We start from the raw sequence: 22339 nt of genomic DNA, 5'->3' as shown, positions 1-22339 counted from the left end.
GATGAGGCCATGGCTGATCTTAATAGTGGAGTCTTATCAATTAAAAAGGAAAAAATTAGCGAAACTAATTATAAATTAGTATTTGAATCAATAATTTAATATTTTTTATATATAATAAAGAGAAAAAAAGTTCATTGAAAACCGAAAAAAAATCTTTTTAATTTATGTATATTTAGTAGTTTATAAACTCTTATTATTTATTTTTTAATTTAGTTTATTTAAAAAGAAAAGCCCAAGGAAATTTAACCCCAACCAAAAATTTTTTTAATATATAATTTAGTTTAATTGAAAACCGAAAAAAAATCTTTTTAATTTATGTATATTTTTTTATTTAGTTGTTTATAAACTCTTATTATTTATTTTTTAATTTAGTTTATTTAAAAAGAAAAGCCCAAGGAAATTTAACCCCAACCAAAAATTTTTTTTAATATATAATTTAGTTTAATTGAAAACCGAAAAAAAATCTTTTTAATTTATGTATATTTTTTTATTTAGTTGTTTATAAACTCTTATTATTTATTTTTTAATTTAGTTTATTTAAAAAGAAAAGCCCAAGGAAATTTAACACCAACCAAAAATTTTTTTAATATATAATTTAGTTTATTTTATTATTTGTCATATTTTATTGTAATGGTTATATTTTATTGTAACATATTTAATATTTCCAATTGTAAATAAAGGACATATATATTAGTTTATTTAAAAATAAAAGCTGTAAGGGACAAGCCCCAGGAAATTTTAGTTTATTTTTTATTTATTAATTTTCTGGCATAATTCGTCTAAATAACACCACGTCGTAGTCATCCAGTTGAATTTCAACATATACTGCAGGATTTCTTTCGTCTAAGTTATCAACATGATACAAGTATCCCACAATGAACATGGATCGAGCAGTAGGATCATGAAATTTTACGTTAAATGATAACCATAGCTCCGCCTCTTGGAGAAGTTTACCTTCTCTGGTTAAATCCGCTGAATTAATTAAATATTTATTAATCTTCGCAAGGATTAAATCATCCCAAATTTTTGAAAAAAATTTGGGGTGTGACCAAGCGTCCTCGACGCTTAGTGACAAACCATTTTCAAATAGTTCGAATGTCATGGTTTTTTCGCAAAAATTAACAAACAACATGATTTAATTTTGATTTTCACAACTTTTCTGATGAAGACTTGGAAAAATTCTTTGTATTTATATTAAAAAAATCTAAAACACACAAATTCATTTTCATATAGAATTTTTATAGTGGTTAATATTTATTTTTCATGAGCCAAATTTAATTCATAAAAATGTTTCAGTGGTTAACATATATTTATAAAAAATATATATTTCCACAAAACTCAGAATTTTTATAGTGGTTAATATTTATTTTTCATGAGCTAAATTTAATTCATAAAAATGTTTCAGTGGTTAACATATATTTATAAAAAATATATATTTCCACAAAACTCAAAAGTTTTTATGGTAGGGTGTTATAGTGGTTAATATATATTTATAAAAATATACTGTACCACATATGCCTGCAACAGTTTTTGTACTAGGGTGTTATGTAAACATGTTTTCAGTGGATAACATATAATACCTGCTATGCTTACTCATAATTTAAAATTTCAATCATTGTGGTGAAGAAAATAACAAAGCTCAAACTCAAAAGTGTTGCGATAATAAAAATTGAAAAGTTTTCTGTTCTAGGATGATTTAGTGATTGACTTATATTTATAAATATTTGCTATACCACACATATTACTAAACGCAATTGCGGTAAAGGAAATTAAAAAAATTCAAGTTGAAATTAATAATTGGTTTCAAGTTTTTATGGTAGGGTGTTATGGTGGTTAATATATATTTATAAAATATACTGTACCACATATGCCTGCAACAGTTTTTGTACTAGGGTGTTATGTAAACATGTTTTCAGTGGATAACATATAATACCTGCTATGCTTACTCATAATTTAAAATTTCAATCATTTATATTTATAAATATTTGCTATACCACACATATTACTAAACGCAATTGCGGTAAAGGAAATTAAAAAAATTCAAGTTGAAGTTAATAATTGGTTTCACGTTTATATAATTCCACAAATGCCTGGTATGCTTTCTCATAATTTTAAATTTAAATCATGGTGGTGAAGAAAATAACAAAGCTCAAACTCAAAAGTGCTGCTATAACATAAATTGAAAAGTTTTCTGTACTAGGGTGGTATAGTGGTTAACGTATGCAAATGCAATGCAACAATGTAAATGTGCCCATGAACATTCCATTAAGGAAGAGGGGCGAACAGGGTGGTTAACTTATATTTATTAATATTTGCTATACCACACATATTACTAAACCCAATTGCGGTAAAGGAAATTAAAAAAATTCAAGTTGAAGTTAAGAATTGATTACACTTTTATTGCAAAGAATGCGATAGTATAAATTGTAGAGTTTTTGTAATAGGATGTAACGATTATATTTAATTATACAACTACAAATATTTATATTTTCTATCGAGTTCAGCTTGCAGTCCCATGTATGAATTCCATGTGTTGTTTGTATAAATGAAGTATATACATTTTTATATATCCTTAATTCTTCAATCATCTCTTCAAAAAATTGTTTATGTTCCTTATCAATGTAGGAGTTGTATTCTTTTAATAGATATTTTATATTCGTTGATAATATCATTTTCTTTGAGAAGTTACCCCAACAAAATGAAAAAAGGAACTAATGTATACTTACATTACATAGCCTTATATATCCTAAATAAAGAAAAAACGATATGTTTTTATTTTATTTGCTTTATTTTAAAAAAACATTAATAAATTGACTTAATAAAATAACATTTTTTTCAGCACATCTATAATTAGGGTGTTGTTTATGATAACTACAAATTTTCATATGCAAATTATTTTTATAAAGATTACATATGTTTGAACAGTTAGCATCATCTAAATTTATTATATTTATATCTTCTTCTATTAATTGCTTTATCCATTTTTGTTTTTCACATCCTTTCACAAATATTGTTAGATTTTCTTGTTTTTTTATAAATTTATTTAAATAATCGTTAAATTCTTTAAAAATTATGTTACCATCATTCCATCTCAACCCATGAAAATGTTTTGTAAGCCAGTTATTTGTAATCTTTTCCTTTAATGATAAGGAAGAAAATTTGCAAGGGGGGTATATAATAAACTTTTTAATTGTCTGATTATGTTCAAAAATACAAATTTCCTTCGCAATAAATTTATTATTTAAGAAAAAACCTTGAACATCTATAATTATGAAATTGTTTTTAGACATTTTTACTCATCGGTTGTTAAAATTACAATGATTGTTTTTAACTGTATTGTAAATATTTTTATAATTTTTAATTATTTTCGCAGCAGCTGCCTCTCCCTTTCTTTTATCCATATCATAGAATATACAATTACATGTATCTGGACCACATTGTGCGTTATCATTTGACCAAACACAGCAGTCATAGTGGTTACCAAATTTACTTTCTTTACATTTTAAACTATCCACAAATTCCAGATGAGATTTTATATTAATTAATTTATTTTTATCTTCTTCGGAAACGATATTGGTAAATGTTTTTAAAAAATTATATATTTCTTTAATCATATTGCTTTTTTTCTTATTCCGGTGAGAACTACTGTATACTCATGTGTAACGTTTGCAAATAATCATTAACATCAAGCGTCCTGATATTTATACCATTTTCTTCCCTTTCAAATAATGGGTTAAATTCATTCGTACTTTGATTATATTTGTAATTATACTCAAATTTATTAGCATTATACTCAAAACAATAAATGTTGAGTTTGCGGTATGTGTAGTTACTGTAATAGCTACATATGAGTCTAATTTCTACATTTTCATATTTTAAGTTGAAATGACGGTAGAATACTGTAGAACTTTGAATGATCCCACCAATATTAGTTTCCTTTTCTATTAAGTCTTTTCTAAATACTTCAATGGCTTCATCAATAGTAAAAATTTTAGGTCTATCCGTTTGACTATTTCTCGGTGTTGTTGTTGTTGTTAGTGACTCATCGATTGTTGCATTATTTAATAATTGAATTGATAAATATACTCTTGCTCCTGTATTATTTGATAGTTTTATTCGAAATTCTATACGTTTACTAGTGTCACCATCAAAAATAGCATTTTGATTGGTATTATATCTATCATATTGATGATTTTGATTACATCTATTGTAAGGTATTGGATAGTATTGTTGTTGTTGTTGTTGAATACTAGGATATATTCTATATATGATAATTAAAACAACAACGTATATTAATTTATTTAAATACATACTACTATTCAATTCAATGTATATAAGAGAACTAATTGCTGTTTTCTAACTTATTTCCATTTTATATGTTTGAGTATAGTTCTCAATATCAGTTATTACAATATTTTCTAAATGTTTTTTGAGATCTTGAACTCGAACTTTCTCAATTTCACCATTACTTAAAATTCGTTCTTGTTCAATTTCACGATATTCAAAACAACTTATTTTTAGTTGACGTAACATGTAGTTACTATCATAAGTACAACGGATTGGTATATTTAAATCTTCATATTGTAAATTAAAATGACGATAAAAAGGTTCTGCAGCATCCAGTATACCACCAATATCTGCTTCTTTTGTAATTAACCTTTTGCGAAATGCTTCTATAGCTTCATCGACAGTAAAATATTTTTCTTCACTTTCTATAGGAATTATTGTAGTGGTGCTAGTTGATAAGTCTGCATCATCTGTTTCATTTTTTATATAAAAATCATCTCTGTTTTCTAATATTTCACTTTCTTCATCATAACAAATGAAATATTTACTTTAAGAATATCTTTGTTTGGTAGTGTTAAATTAAATTCAACGGTTTTTGAATTTAAGTCGATTGTAGGATCAGATGTAATGGATAACGCTGAATCAGTTGTGGAATCAAATACAACTGGCAATGATAATGAATTATGAATTGTTACATGAAGTATAACAAAACAAAGTAATACCCAATATAATTTCATTATGTTAATTTATTATTTTCTTATATCTACACTATTGGAGGTGTGTTGGAGAGATACTAATTAATGTAGTATAAATACCCAACCTTATATATTCTATAAATGTAAAGCAAACACGAAATAAAAATTCTCTTTCTCTTCTCGACATTAATTCTCCCTCTCCCTCTTTATATTTATAATAATTCTACCTCTCCCTCTCCCTCTTTATATTTAAACAATAATTCTACCTCTCCCTCTTTACATTTAAACAACTCACCTATATATTAATTTTACATTATTAATAAAAAAAATCATTTTGTTTGTGTTTGTTTTTGCTTTTTATTTATTTTATGATTTCTATAGATAAAAAATATAGTTACATTTACAATAATTTTCTTACTTCATTTGTTAGAGGTATATATTCAAACATTTTATCATGAATAATTAAACAGTATAGAGATGTGTTCGGTGATATATTTTTAGATGTTTCCAATTCAATTCGTATATCGATGGGGCCAGTTTTTACTGTTTCATTTTGATGTGTTACATCAAGAACAATAATCGGTGCTTCACCCTTGAATTTTTCGCGCGTTAATAGAGGTTGCGGTTCACGTGTATAATAGCTTTGTTGAAATTTTATATACATATCATAAAGTAGGGCGAAACGGTTCCTATCAAACTTGAGGTTAAGATCATCATATGGATATGTATCAGAATTCAAATGAACCTTAATGTTTGTTATATCACAGTGAATAAATTTTTTTTCACTACTTTTGAATCCTAAAAGAAGAAAACGTGGTCGCTCATTTTCATTTGCAAGCTTAACATTCCATAAAACTTTTGTATTCGATGGAACTGCAGGATAATAATACATATCCCATGTTCTAAATGATATATTTAGTGGTTGACGGTTATTAATTACTTTAAGCATTTGCAGCTTGTATACATCAGCAAGTTGAATATGTGGAACTTTCCATGTAATATTTAAAATTGATAGTTTACAGGTTTCACTGGAAATGATAGATTTCAATACATTCGTATCATCTTTTGATCGCAATAAAATTAATTCATGTTTAGCATTAACTATAATTTTATCAAAATCTTCAGCAAATCCAAGAAGCATTTTCAGTGGAACACAAAAATTAAAATATCCACTCACAAGAGTAAGATCATCTGTATTAAATGGAGCCCATCCTGCGTTGACTAGATTTCGACTTTCGCTTTCATTTAATGATACATAATTTTTTATTTCTGTTGCTATACCCAAATGACGTGTACGATCAATTTCTATACCATTAAGTTCATATCTTATCTCATCAAATAAGTGTGCTATGCAATTGTTTAATAACTTTATCGATGCTGATACTGTAGAGTCCGCTTTTGTTGCAAAACCTTCAATGTATAAAAAACTCTCACCAGGAACGACATACAGGTCTTGGTTTTGAATGGAAATCCTAATTTCATCATTATTTTGAAATGATTGTAAATATGATATATAGCTGTGATACTCCTTTCTTATTATAGCATTATCAAATTGTGGTTTTTGTAAAACATTAATAATGTTACTCATTTTTAAACTCAACCCTTTATTATTTTAGTGTGAAACCCAAACTTTCCAGGAACTCTTGGTTAGTTTTACTTAAAATATTTCTCTTTTTCCTTTTTAATCCTTTATGTTTCCTGTTGTGGTGATGTGATATTTTAGTTGTGTATCCCTTCAAAGTTGATGGTTGAGTGATTGTTATATCCGCAAATACCTCCTTTTTGTTAAATATTATCATTCTTTAGATGGTTTCAAGTGTAATCTAATTGAAATTTTTTCCCCACGAAAGTTTATCAATTTTCCAGATTGATCAACAACTTTCAAAACAATGGTATTTATTGTGTTTGTATTAACAGGTAGATATATAACGTTAGTAGGATTTTCCGTGATTTTATATCCTGGGCTAACGACGAGTGAAAACTGATGAAGAGTGTGCGCTGACTTGTTGTTTATATAGGATCCTGTTACAATATTACACTCAATAACTATAGTGTTTACTTTTGTAATTTCTATCACTTTATCAGAATAGTGATCAACATTCGATTCAAGTACTCTTTTACTAAAACCTAATAATGAACCAATAGTGTTTTCTTTATCAAAATAAATTGGATCAAGCGTACTCTTCAGATATGTTTGAAGTGTATTGTAATTTGCTTTCATAATAAGATTTCCATTTTTTTTATTAAGCTTGCGATATTCATCCGTTATTAACTCAGATATATTCGAAAATTCATATGATCCAAGAGGAATAGTTATTTCATGTCCACCTATATGAAATTTATTGTTCTCTTCATCAACATTTGGTATTGAGTGATATGTATCAAAACTTATTAAACCGCAAACATAGCTTTGTTTCAAAATTATTGGTGGAAAGTAGTTGGCGACAAGTACTGATTTTTCATCATTTAAGGTTAATGTTATCGACATCTCTACGGTTGACGTTAGAATAAATGATTTATGTAATTGATTATTCTTTTATTGTGAAATATTATTAGCATTTATCCAAGAGTTATGCTCTGAAGAAAATCCTAACCATTTTACATAAAGTCTATTTCCTCTCCTTCTAATCACTTTTTCCACTAAATATGTGTGTGGAAATTTGGTTTTTGATAGCTCATATTCATAGAAACCACCTTCTATATCCCTTCCTTGATAGTCCTTAAGTATATATGTATTAGGATTTGTATTTTTAATAGATTTAACTGTAAATATTTCGGTAGTCCAATTTGGTGTATATCCTTTTTCAAAATGTTGTTTATATTTACTTATTCGCACATTATCATTGATTTTAAACTTTGGTCTTTTAAATACCTTGAGGTTGTTGTAGACTGAATCTAAAAGTGATTTCTCATTTAAGGAATTCACATCATTCGGCGACATTTTTATAGTTCGATGAAATGTGTTATTATATATATTAACTAGGTTTTTATATATATCAATCCATTTATAATTTCCACGAAAACTAAACTCTTTCCACATTTTTCCTTTCAGTGTTCTATTAAATCGTTCTATGATTGATGCTTTTAGAGTGCTGTATGTTGAATAATGATTTATATGATTTGTTTGCATAAGTTGAGAAAAATTGTTATTAAAAAACTCCTTTCCATCATCAGTTTGTAAATTTTTGGGTTTTCGACTACTTTGATTGAAAACTTTCTGCATAGCCTTTACTACACTTTGAGCTGTTTTATTTTTTATTGCTTCAACCCAAGCTTTTTTCGAGAATGTATCTATAACGGTTAAAAGATATCGATATCCGCTGTTAAAGTTCACATAACTACCCATTTCAACAAGATCCGCTTGCCACAAATCATCGATACCCTTCATAACCACTCGTCTCCTTCCAAAATTTTTTCGTGCTTGCTTGTGTAGTTCATTAACAATTTCTCTCTTATCCTGGTTAAGCTCCATATTGATGTTGTCGATTGAAGTAAAAATTGTTTTGTTTTGATGTTATATACCCTCTACTATATCTTATTTTTGATTTTAAATATTTAATTAAAATATTTATTTTTTCTAGTATATCCAATACTTTGAAAAAGAAAATCTTCGATGGAATCAAATCGGATATTTATTATTTTTAAAGTATCTTCAATAATTTTTTTCGTATCTTCAATATTATGATTTTTCAAAATATTCAAATTGGTACTCAAGTTGTTGTTAAATTGATCAATCACACTTTTTAGTTTAGTTAAATCACTGTTTATAGCTTCAATATGTTTTTTATTTTCTAGAACAATTTTTTCCACTTCAACCCATTTGAAAATATATTCTTTCATTTTTTCTATATGTATGTCTTCTTTTAGTTTGTTCTGTAATTCTTCGAATCTTCTAAGTATTTCATCTTGCTGATTTTTGATTTTATTTTCGATTTTATCTATTTTTTTTTTTCAAAAATATTTTTGTTACAGCATCATCAGGATCAGAGGGAGCACTTAAATTAGTTATTTTCTTCCCATGAAAGTTTAAAGCATTGTTGTGAATAGTAATTCCAAGTGATCTACCTAAACTCAATTTTAGCATTGCATTGTTGACTTGGTTTTTACTTCCGCTCTCTCCAAATTTATTGATTGTATACATTTTTGATTTTTTTATTTAATAATATGTGCTTCTCGCAATTCTTCAACAATTGAAATAATTTCGTTTTTGTGATTGTTGTGACCAACACCTTCAGATGAAAGGAGCAATCTTAATCTGTCAACCAATTCGTTAGGGTCATCCCAATATATATAATTTGGTTTGTGATTGTCTAATGATTTCAAACTCAATCCATTACCTTTGGATATCCTATTTGAAATCACATCAAATAACCGTTTTATTATAAATTGATATTTATAAGCTTGAGTTCCCTTAATTTGTTCTCCTGGTAAATAATTTCTTTTATGAGCATTTGTTTTCATCAAAATATCCTTATATTGATTTAAATCCTTCTTTGTATAATGTTGAGGTTTAATGTGAAACATGAGTTGAAATAGTCCGGGAGACATTTTCCAAATAGATTCCCCAATTTGAATAGAGTTACATCCATTAAATTTTAATTGATTTTTTCCAAAATACATATTTCCATTTGTATCTATATGAAATCCATAAACTTTATCTAATTGTCTATTATCGATAAGTGTTTGTAGAACGTTGGGTAATGAAGATGCTACATTTATGTCTGATAGATTATCACTACTCAATTTTATTCGCTTTCTATCAATATTTAATTGCGTAACAGCTTTTCGTTTATTCAATTTTGATGAGATATCATTATTCAATTTTATACGTTTTCTATCAAGATTTAATTGTGAAACACCTTTCCGTTTATTCAAGTTTAATTGGTTGTTATTAATCAATTTTAAACGTTTTCTATCAGTATTTAATTGTGAGGGTCTTTTTCGTTTATTTATATTTATGATTTTGTTGTTAGTTAATTTTATACGTTTTTTATTAGTATTTAACTGAAATTCACATTTTCGTTTTGAAAATAGATGTGATTTTTTCATCCGCTTATTATCGTTATCGTCAAATAAACTGAGATTGTTATCATTAGATCGTTTTAATTTTTCTCTAAGCTCATTCCGATTCACTCCACATTTTTCTAGTGTATAATCTTTTCTCTTTAAATCAACTGGAATATTATAATTTTTTCTTATCCTTTTATTAGTGTTATTTTCATCTGATGAAAATTTTCGTTTTTGTGAAAATTTCTCTATATCCATCTGTTCTATTTCTGAATTATCTTCTTTATGTGTAGAATTTACTATATTCGGAAATATTGTTGATGAATGTTGATTATTATATCTTTCATTATCATTACTTGAGGTAATATCTCTCATTTGAAGTCCATTGCTAGACATATAGTCATCATCATCATTATAAATGTCTGATATAAAGCTATCATCATCATCATCATCATCCTTATTGTTTTTATCAAGTTTTCCATCGTCTTCATATTGTTTATTATAATCATAAATATTTTTATCATTATATTTATTAGAATACTGATTACTTTCTTTTTTGTTCTCATCTAGTTTTCCTATAATATCCTTCAAAGGTTTGGTTATTGGTTGAAATGTATCTTCTAATAGATTATCCCTATCTATTTGATTAAGTTTAATGTTTTTTAACTTTTCTTTCAATACTGCTCGTGTTTTTACAATTTCCTTCAACAAATTGTGTCTCTTCATGATTGGATAATTTATTTTTTATTTTTTTTTGGTTATGTATCCATCTGCTTCCGATCTGCTTTACATCTGCTACCGATCTGCTTTATATCAGCTACCGATCTGCTTTATATCTGCTACCGATCTGCTTTCTTTCTGTCACCAATCTGCTCTCTATTCTGTTTATAATCTACATTATATCTGTTATCAATCTGATTTATATTATAACTGAATAAAACAATTGAATCCTTTGCGATATCGACCTTTATCAATGGGATCATCCTTGCTCACAATAAGAAATCCATATTTATCTTTCCAACATTCACTACAAAGCTTTAAAAAATCTTTAAATGTCATGTCACCCAAGACATGATCATTATATATATGTTTAATATTCATTTCATCTTGCTTAAATATGATAATCATGTTTGCATTATCACGTATTAAGTGTTTAGGAATCCTTGTATATGTTTGACATAAATAAAAACAATCAATGTGTTTATGTCTTCCCATACAAAAATAATCCCTTATAGTATTTTGTTTATCGCAAATTACATCATCAAATACCATTATAGAATGCATATTTGCTTTGGCTGGACTTATAACTTTTTCATTTTCAGAGAATGTGAATAGGTTTATTCCTTTGATTGGAGTAATCAATTTTTTTAAATATTGATATTTTGGTTGATATAAAGATTTAGAATATATATATATATTCCTGAATTTGAGGCCATTAGGGCTTTCTATGAGACTAATCATAACATTTGTTTTACCACAATTTGATGGGCCTACTATAAGGGCACGTATAGAATTTGGTAATAAAGTACTATGTACAATCCTTTTTTTCTGTGAACAGACATTATCAATGTTTTTCACAGCAATCTGTTTAGTTTGTTCTATTAAACGCATATTGCTAACTAAACTTTTTCAATATAAATTTAAGTATATATATACAAAAACTCTTATTTTCATTTAAATCGTGTACCCTATCACTACATAATCAAAAAAAATTATGGTTATTAATTACAAGATTTATAATAAATGTAAACAGTCTGTTACTGGATTTGGATTGGTAAACAACTTAATTAATAATCTTCCGTTTGAAGTGCATTTACCTGGATATCAATTTTGTGGACCAGGAACTAAGTTAGCACAACGTTTAGCACAAGGAGACAAAGGAATAAATTTATTGGATTCAGCTTGTAGAGAACACGATATTGCATACTCACAAAATAAAGATATTCATTCTCGTCATCAAGCTGATAAAGTTTTAATAGAAAAAGCTTGGCAAAGAGTTAAATCAACAGATAGCAATTGGAAAGAACGAGCAAACGCTTGGTTAGTAACAAACTTACTTAAAGCAAAAGTTAAATTCGGACTCGGTATGACAACAAAAAGAAAAATGAAGAAAAAGCAATGTAAGCAAAAATTATTTGCATCGACAGTTAAGAATACTTTAAAAGTATTAAAAGATAAGAAACCTAACAATATATATGATGCTGTAAAAATTGCAAAAAACGTTGTACATTCAAGTTTTAAAAATAAAAAGAAGAGTAATATTGGTGTACCAAGAGTCATTCGAGTACCAAAAATTGGTGGATTTCTACCAATAGTTCCAATTTTAACTGCGTTATCAGCCCTTGGAGGTTTAGCAACTGGAGGATCGGCTATTGTAAAAGCAGTTAAGGATATCAAAAATGGGAAAGAACAATTAGCTGAAGCTACTCGTCATAACAGATATATGGAATCAATTGCTATGGGAAAAGGATTATATCTTAAACCTTATAAAAAAGGATATGGACTTTACTATAAACCAGCTCCAAAAAACTTCTAAGTAGATTACCCAATCGACCATTGACGGATATCGATTTGGTTAAGTACTGCAAGCCATTGAAACACTTTAGAGGGGTTTTTATGCGTGACTCATTACCAAACAAACCACTACGACAAGAATGTGGAATAGTTAATTTAGATACAACTAATGGGCCAGGAACACATTGGGTTGCCTATTACAAAAATTACAACTATAAGGAATATTTTGATAGTTTTGGTAATTTACAACCACCGTTGGAAATTATTAATTATTTAAAACCACCTATCGAATACAATTATAAACAAAAACAAAAATTTAATACTTACAATTGTGGTCATTTATGTATACAATTTCTCTTTAATAAATATAATATCTTGTGAAAAAAACAAAACAAACAAAACCATTTTTTTCTTTTAATTATTTTTTTATTTTATAGTGTCCCCAAGCATAGGTGTCAACACCATTTTCTCTTATAAATCTCTTATCATCTAAATAATTTAAAACTAATTTATGTATATGTTGTGTGTACAATTGATGAATTTTTGATCTAAAAACATACATAGAATCATAATAATTAATTTGTTCAAAAAGACATTTTTTAAAATCGTTGGTTGAAAGTTTTGCTGTAACACAATGTTTTACACCTTTTATTTTCTTTATTTCTTCATCTACTTTATCAATCTTAATTGAATACATTTTTGAACGTAAACCTATCTAATTTATGTTTAAAATTCTTAAATTTAAGTATTTTATCTTTATCTGATGGCATTGTTGTCACCATCTTTTTACACTCACGTTTGTGTTTCTCTAGTCTACTACTTGAAGAAACATGAGTTAAGCAGGTGTTACAAAAATGAATCCTATTTTTATTCTTTGTTATAGAACTTCGCAACAATCTAAAAATATATATATTTTTTTAATAAATTAGTATTGTATTGTAATCAAAATAATATCTTATTATTTTTACCTTGATATATTTTTTATCCAGATGTAATGAAATTTATCATCCTCTTCTATTAGGAGAAGATTGATGTGAGTTGATTTCTCAGCTTCTGTAAAATAGTAAGGACCTATAATCTTAGCATCCTCTAAACCGAACACATTTATACTTATATCAGGATTCTGCAACTCAAAGACTCTGATTTTATTTATGGTAAGGGGAAATTCCATGTTTTCAAAATTTAATATTATATTATTTTCCAATGTTATAATGTGTGCCTTAATGTCCGTTACTTTGTAGTTGCTACATTTATGTGGTTTCTTTTCCTTTGGAAGTGGATTTAATGCTGATATTATTGCCCATTTAAAACAATAGACATCATTGTTTTGCACATTGATGCAAGCCTTTTTATTCCTTATTTTGGGAGGAAGATTTATGTATTGAGATCCTCTCAAACATGTATATTTGTTGATGTTGATCTCTAGATGTTTTATTTCGATTAAAGTCCATCCACTATCTCGTTCTTGGAATTCACTCATTTTTTTAATTATTTCATTACAATTTTCAATATAATGATTTAAAATTTCTTCCAGTGTACTTGAGGGAGATAGTACCAACATTTTTGTGTGATGTGTAAATAAACTAATTTCATCTTCCGCTTTCTCTTTCATCAAAATATAATTACAATGTAGTGTACAATTATATTTAATAGATTCATGCTTTTGCAACGCCTTTTGAATTATATTGATTACTTTTTCTTGAATTGATTTGAAAAAGTTTTCGGGTATCAAGTTATTGATCTCACTATTTTTTATTTTATAACTTTCTATTCGATTTTGAAAGCTAGATCCAAAGCAAGACACATCCTTATCTAACCATTTTACACACTTATCGATGTGTGTGTTAGTGCTGATATGATTCTTCCACTGATTTTTTGGAATAGCTAAATTGCAATTTTCACAGTATACCGTTTTTTCCTCTTTTTTTTCATTGTGGTCCATTGACTTCATATGCTTTAAAAGCTCTGGATAAGTACTAAAATTCTGATTACATTTCACACACTCAATTGAATGTTGTAAACGCAAATGACGATTCAAAGATTGATTATGTTTGTAAGTTTTCTCACAAATATTACATACAAATTCTCTCATTTTTATAACAATAATTTTGAATTTGATTAAATAAATGATTTTTAATATAATGATTACAATATGAAACCGTTTGCCCTTTTTATACGAAAACAAATATAATTTTTTACTCTTGTTCTTCCTGGGAAAAAATAGAACTACACTGACCACAATTATTTCATCACACTCCAGTGTGGTGGTCACACAACATTCAACATTAATCATAAACTCTCACACTCAAACCAAACTATAGCCTGCGGTCAGCAATCTACATCACCCACCCTCCAACACTAGTTGAAGTTGGGCGATGAGTCATCATCGAAATCTGCCACTGCGCCCTGCGATCTGCGCCCTGCGATCTGCGCCCTGCGATCTGCACCCTAATGTCCGTCCACACATTTCAACCGGCGGCCCGTATGTGCTCATACCCCCCTGCGGTCGCCACCTGCGCTACGATCGGCTGCGGTTGCGGTCGGGTGGGGTTATGACGTCATCAATGGGGTGGGGTGGGGTGCGGTTATGACGTCATCAATGGGGTGGGGTGGGGTTTGCGGTTTGGGGTGGGGTGGGGTTTGGGGTGGGGTGGGGTTATGACGTCATCGATGACTCATACAGGTTACCTCTCGGTACCAACCACAATTCTTTTTTTGCAGGATAACTATCGATACCAATCACATTTCTTATCACACTCCACTCTAATTATAAACAACTCAAACCACAATTCTTAACAATCATACACAATCATGCATAATCATTCTAATTTTAAACTACCCTCACCACAACTCTGGGCGATGAGTCATCATCGAAATCTGCCACTGCGCCCTGCGATCTGCGCCCTGCGATCTGCGCCCTGCGATCTGCGCCCTGCGATCTGCGCCCTGCGATCTGCACCCTAATGTCCGTCCACACATTTCAACCGGCGGCCCGTATGTGCTCATACCCCCCTGCGGTCGCCACCTGCGCTACGATCGGCTGCGGTTGCGGTCGGGTGGGGTTATGACGTCATCAATGGGGTGGGGTGGGGTGCGGTTATGACGTCATCAATGGGGTGGGGTGGGGTTTGGGGTGGGGTGGGGTTATGACGTCATCGATGACTCATACAGGTTACCTCTCGGTACCAACCACAATTCTTTTTTTGCAGGATAACTATCGATACCAATCACATTTCTTATCACACTCCACTCTAATTATAAACAACTCAAACCACAATTCTTAACAATCATACACAATCATGCATAATCATTCTAATTTTAAACTACCCTCACCACAACTCTGGGCGATGAGTCATCATCGAAATCTGCCACTGCGCCCTGCGATCTGCGCCCTGCGATCTGCGCCCTGCGATCTGCGCCCTGCGATCTGCACCCTAATGTCCGTCCACACATTTCAACCGGCGGCCCGTATGTGCTCATACCCCCCTGCGGTCGCCACCTGCGCTACGATCGGCTGCGGTTGCGGTCGGGTGGGGTTATGACGTCATCAATGGGGTGGGGTGGGGTGCGGTTATGACGTCATCAATGGGGTGGGGTGGGGTTTGCGGTTTGGGGTGGGGTGGGGTTTGGGGTGGGGTGGGGTTATGACGTCATCGATGACTCATACTCTCGATACTCAAAGTTTCAGAACCCCCTTATATATACTACTCATTTGAGAACGGATCGAGAAATTTGAAATAGTTGAAAAGCTGAGGTGTTATCGAGATCATTTGCAAAGCCCTAGGTGGTCCAGGTGCCTTTTGGGCAGGCCTGAATTTGTTCACTTCGGCATTTCGAAATATTGTTCGGGCTGGCAAATCTTCATTTGTGGTCCGATTTTCAAAACATTTTTTTTTGCTGGTTAGTGCGCAAAAATCCTACAAAAAATTTTGCTTGTGGTATACTATATCTCCACTGGTTTCGGGGACATTCAATTTATTTTGCAAATTACGAAGTCATTTATGTTTCGATTTTAATTTTTATGCATGATTTGAACAAAATTTACAACGACTTTGCGGCAAAAAGTGTCCACTTCAGATAGTTCAGTTAAAAGTTGTAAAGTTCGGAATTCAAAAAATGCTAAGTTCGACCGGGCCGAATCTTAAATACCCTCCAACATGGATCGCATTTGTCGAATGATTAAAAACTGTTATGCTATTGGAGCTATATCAAATTATAGTCCGATTCGAACCATAAATGAATTGAATGCTGAACATTGTACAAGTAATTGTGTAATATTTCAGTCCACTTAGATAAGAATTGCGCCTTGAAGGGGCTTAAGAAGTAAAGGGTGATTTTTTTGAGGTTAGGATTTTCATGCATTAGTATTTGACAGATCACGTGGGATTTCAGACATGGTGTCAAAGAGAAAGATGCTCAGTATGCTTTGACATTTCATCATGAATAGACTTACTAACGAGCAACGCTTGCAAATCATTGAATTTTATTACCAAAATCAGTGTTCGGTTCGAAATGTGTTCATTCACCGTTCAGCGATGAGGCTCATTTCTGGTTGAATGGCTACGTAAATAAGCAAAATTGCCGCATTTGGAGTGAAGAGCAACCAGAAGCCGTTCAAGAACTGCCCATGCATCCCGAAAAATGCACTGTTTGGTGTGGTTTGTACGCTGGTGGAATCATTGGACCGTATTTTTTCAAAGATGCTGTTGGACGCAACGTTACGGTGAATGAACACATTTCGAACCGAACACTGATTTTGGTAATAAAATTCAATGATTTGCAAGCGTTGCTCGTTAGTAAGTCTATTCATGATGAAATGTCAAAGCATACTGAGCATCTTTCTCTTTGACACCATGTCTGAAATCCCACGTGATCTGTCAAATACTAATGCATGAAAATCCTAACCTCAAAAAAATCACCCTTTATAATAGGGAGATCGGTTTATATGGCAGCTGTATCAGGCTATGGCTCGATTCAGACCATATTGGACACGTATGTGAAAGATCATGGGGGAAGCCGTTGTACAAAATTTCTGCCAAATCGGATGAAAATTGCGCCCTCTAGAGTCTCAAGAAGTCAAGATCCCAGATCAGTTTATATGGTAGCTATATCATACTTAGCGCAGTAAAAGCTGAAGAAGTAAAAACCCAAGATCGCTTTATATGGCAGCTTTATCAGGTTATGAACCGATTTGAACAGTTGCACAGTTGTTGGAAGTGATACCAAAACGCTACGTGTAAAATTTCAGTCAAATCGGACGAGAATTGCGCCCTCTAGAAACTCAAGAAATCAAGACCCAAGATCGGTTTATATGGCAGCTATATGAAAACATAAACCGATTTGGCTCATTTACAATCCCAACCAACCTACACTAATAATTTGTGCAAATTTTCAAGTGCCTAGCTTTACTCCTTCGATAGTTAGCGTGTTTTCGACAGACAGACGGACGGACGGACATGGCTAGATCGACTTAAAATGTCAAGACGACCAATAATATATATATATGTATACACCTCTCCTATGGTGGAGGGTTTAAAAGTCGGACGACGAACGAAGATTTGGTAGGGGACCAATTTTAGGGATAGTAAGGACTGCAAATGTATATGTAAGTCTGATTGCATATTGCAATTTAAACTTATCCTAACCTACTACAAAGTTTCATGTGTCTGAAATATTTTTATACTCACCACCGAAGGATGGGGGTATATTTATTTTGTCATTCCGTTTGCAACACATCGAAATATCCATTTCCGACCCTATAAAGTATCGTCTTAGATTTTTACGCTGATCAAGTATAAATATTCTTGATCAGCGTAAAAATCTAAGACGATTCAGCCATGTCCGTTCGTCTGTCTGTTAAAATCACGCTACAGTATTTAAAAATAGAGATAATGAGCTGAAACTTGGAACAGATTCTTTTTTTTTTTTTTGTCCATAAGCAGGTTAAGCTCGAAGATGGGCTATATGGGACTATATTTTGATATAGCCCCCATATAGACCGATCCGCCGATTTAGGGTCTTAGGCCCATAAAACCCACATTTATTATACGATTTCGCTGAAAATTTAGACAGTTAGTTATGTAAAGCCAGATTTGGTCCAGATTTGGATATAGCTGCCATATAGACGGATCCGCCGATTTAGAGTCTTAGGCCAATAAAAGGCGCATTTATTGTCCGATTTTGCCAAAATTCTCTTCAACAATTTTCTGCAACCTGGCCCAAATCGGTCCTGGTTTGGATATAGCTGCCGTATAGAACGATATATCGATTTAAAGTCTTGGCCCCATAAAAAACGCATTTATAATCCGATTTCACTGAAATTTGACATAGTGACTTATGTTAAGCTTTTCAACATCCGTGCGTATATGGTTCAGATCGATTTATTTTTAGATATAGCTACTAAAAAGGCCAATATTTTTTATACACAATTGAACAATGACTTGTACTTATTAGTATTTGGTCCAAATCGAAACATATTTGGTAATAGCTGCTATGGGACATAGAGTATGCATATCACCGGATTTTTACGAAAGGTGGTTTACAGATATACCCAAGGTGGTGGGTATCCAAAGTTCAGCCCGGCCGAACTTAACGCCTTTTTACTTGTTTTTTCGATTTTCTCCCACTGTGTGTCGTGTGTCTCCTTGGTCAAGCAGCAACATCGTGCACTGTGTTATCCTTGACACATTGCCCAAAATCCCGGTGGACTACTGTCTGATCCTCTATTTGATATTTGATAAAGCCGGTTGGAAATCGTAATAAAAGAATTTGTGGTATAGCTAAGATATAATGTAGTAAGGTCTGCAAACGCAAATTTGTAATTGAATTGTCCATTAAGGAACAGGGAAAACTTCTCAAATATCAATGAATGCTGTACGATTCAATTATAAGAGTCCTTCTTTTTATACCCGAGTCCGAACGCTGTGCGGCAGTGCGACACCTCTTTGGGCGTAATATCTCACAAATTTCGCCAGCATTTGGAGGGGATAACCACTGCTCAAACAGCAATAATGGATTGCTAAATTTAAAAGCCACCCTTGACTGTCACAGACATTGCAATGAGTTACCTAGACAGTTCACAATTTATTGGTTCGGGTTGGCGGGCCACAGAGATATTCCATGAAACTGTTGAACAGATGGCACTGCAAGACTTGCCTCTACCTTACAAATTCCAGAAGAACTTGAATCTGCTTGGCACACCTACGGATTCAAGTTCCACGGTGTGAATGCTCCAAGGTAATGTGGCCCAATCTTAACTTGTAAAGGTCTACCGCTTTGTTGCCGTTGTCTAGAAAAAAATTGTCTCTCTTCGTGTCTGTCATGAAAGGTTACTCTATGATTGGAAAAGATGGTGATAGACTAAAAGTAGCAAGTTGCGATTTCTGCAGACGGACGGACATGGCTAGATCGACATAAAATGTCGCGACGATCAAGAATATGTATACTTTATGGGGTCTCAGACGAATATTTCGAGTAGTTACAAACAGAATGACGAAATTGGTGGAGGGTATAATTAATTAATAATTTACAGAATTTTTTTGTGTGCGCTTGTTAATTAAGTACGAAGTTAATGCCATTATTAGTCACATTAATGAAAATTTGTAAGATTTTAACCTTAGCCTTGCAACTCATTATTACATCTGATTAGGCAAATGCTAATACAGCTTGATGTGGAAACAATTTTTAAAATGTGTGACAATTTTGATTAGATTCAACAATTCTAATTGGCTAAATGTTTATATCTTAATCCATAGCAAATGCAAAAATGTTTTAATTAAAAGATTTAATGTGATATATTTATGTATATGGTCGCTAATGGTTTAACCAATAGCAACTAAGCAGCTTAAAATTTGTTTTACGGCACATGCTATTCTACCGCGCAAAATGAATTTTTAATGGAGAAATTGTTGCTTTTATTAGCTTTAACTAAGTGGCATTTAGCTGTTAATTAGCATTGCCATTGAATTGATCCGATTCATTGTTTCAATTAGGAAGGGGTGAACCTTTTTGAATTTTAAATCAGTTTTAAAAATGTTTAATTTTTATTTGATGTTTTTTTTTGTTCGTTTTTCACAAACTTTTTGATATAAATCTCTCACCATAAATAAAGAAAAGTTAATTTGCTATTCTAAATTGACGTTCTCAATAAATATACATATATAGAGAAGGGCATCGCCCTTCTCTGAGAAACAAATACGCTCTTTGTGGTCGTATTGGACAAAAATTGCGGCTTCCAGGGGCTCAAGAAGTCAAATCGGAGGATCGGTTTATATGGGAGCTATATCAGGTTATAGACTGATTTAGACCGTAATAAAAATTAAAGGAAGTCATAACGGAACACTACATGCAAAATTTCAGGCAAATCGGAAAAAAATTGCAGCTTGTAAGGGCTCAAGAAATCAAATCGGGTGATCGGTTTATATGAAATCTGAACCGATGTGGCCCATTTGTAATCTATTATGACCTACATTAATAGTAAAATATATGTGCAAAGTTTGAAGCGGCTAGCTCAATACGTTCGACTGCTATCGTGATTTCGACAGACGAACCGAAGGACGGACATGTCTAGATCGACTCAGAATGCGAGACGATCACAAATATATTTGATTTATGGTGTCTTAGACGAATATTTGGAGGTGTTACAGACGGAATGACTAGATTAGTATATCCTCATCTTATAGTGGTATAAAAAGTAACCCCGAAAAAGAAAACCTAAGCTAGGAATTCCGTGCAAAATCATTGTTTTCCATAACACGTCCCTAAGTTGTTCGTGTCTGGTATTGTGTCCTCTTACCCCAAAGAACTAAGGCGAACAATAATAATATGAGTCCAAGAACCTTTGCAAATGTCGCTAAGGAGAGCTTGATGATGGTTGTCGTCGACAAAGGACAAGAACAGGTCTGCATACCTAGGAAAAATTGGAGTAGGATAGCCAAAGGACGGTAATCTGTATACTCCGACGTTCTTACAGAGCGTTCTTACTGGGCCTCCTCCAGTTTTGATGTTGCAGGCTGATATAGGGGCCGATACAAACTAATTACTTTCGGGGATAAACGTTTAATTGGAATGTATTGTTACGCCAAAAAAAAAATTGGTGAGATCTGGAGAACCGCAGCACTGGATTTAGTCAAGAAGGAAGATCAAGGATTCCCTCAGATTCTTAATCCATTTTTTGAGACTAAGGGACTGATAGCCCAATTTTTCAACCACCGATTGGAAGACATGCAGTATTCGTACTAGTCTCCGGCTAGTTTGAAGAAGTCGTATTCCACGGATTCAACAAGTTGAAGCTGAAGGTTTGGTTGAGGAATGAGTAGACGACCCAGCAATAGATGCTGAAGACTTGTCTGAGGAACTGTCGAACATATCTCTAAAGCATGGCGGATTGCAGGAGACTAATAAGCCCTGTTTATGTGTGTGTCGTCCGGTTGGATTCGGCTCAAGGTATGCACCAGTGGGGAAGGACGGAACTCAAATGGTACTTCCACAGCAGAAGGTAGTGAAGCATATAAGTAGGAATCGTTCACATCTAAAGTGGCCAGTGTCCTGAGGAAGAGTAATTCCACCGGTTTCTGAACTGCCCCTAGCACTAAAGCTCCTTCTGATGGCAGGAGGATTTGACGTGGTTCCTATACATGAACCATGGGTATGAGGAGAAATGTTTCGTGGACTAAGAATGCCTGGATTTAAACTACTCAAGGGTGCAGGATATGAAAAACACAGAGCCTTTACTATTGCCAATAGTAGTCAAAATATTTTTCTTCTTCCGTCGCTAAGCACCACTTTAGTTGAAACCAGTAAGGAACGGCAATAGTACAAAGTGGGAGATATATCTG

At 31.9% G+C, this 22339-nt stretch overlaps 2 protein-coding genes across 2 annotated transcripts; both read right to left on the bottom strand.

Moving 5' to 3' along the window:
* Positions 1–9134: 9134 nt before the first annotated feature.
* Positions 9135–11676, bottom strand: LOC131994742 (MATH and LRR domain-containing protein PFE0570w-like). The gene is made up of 2 exons (XM_059361608.1): positions 10955–11676; positions 9135–10892 (listed from the first exon to the last, which is right to left on the bottom strand). The coding sequence occupies exon 2, from the start codon at positions 10713–10715 to the stop codon at positions 9135–9137; it is 1581 nt and encodes a 526-aa protein (XP_059217591.1). The 5' UTR covers positions 10716–10892; positions 10955–11676.
* A 589-nt stretch (positions 11677–12265) lies between these two features.
* LOC131994741 (uncharacterized) lies at positions 12266–14595 on the bottom strand. The gene is made up of 3 exons (XM_059361607.1): positions 13472–14595; positions 13300–13400; positions 12266–13051 (listed from the first exon to the last, which is right to left on the bottom strand). Exons 1-3 carry the CDS (start codon positions 14593–14595, stop codon positions 13008–13010), a joined length of 1269 nt encoding a protein of 422 aa, XP_059217590.1. The 3' UTR covers positions 12266–13007.
* Positions 14596–22339: the final 7744 nt, after the last annotated feature.

Source organism: Stomoxys calcitrans, chromosome 2 (assembly GCF_963082655.1).
Source record: "Stomoxys calcitrans chromosome 2, idStoCalc2.1, whole genome shotgun sequence".
Taxonomy (NCBI): domain Eukaryota; kingdom Metazoa; phylum Arthropoda; class Insecta; order Diptera; family Muscidae; genus Stomoxys; species Stomoxys calcitrans.
The sequence above is the reverse complement of the archived record's forward strand: the minus strand, read 5'-3'. Positions and strand labels throughout refer to the sequence as shown.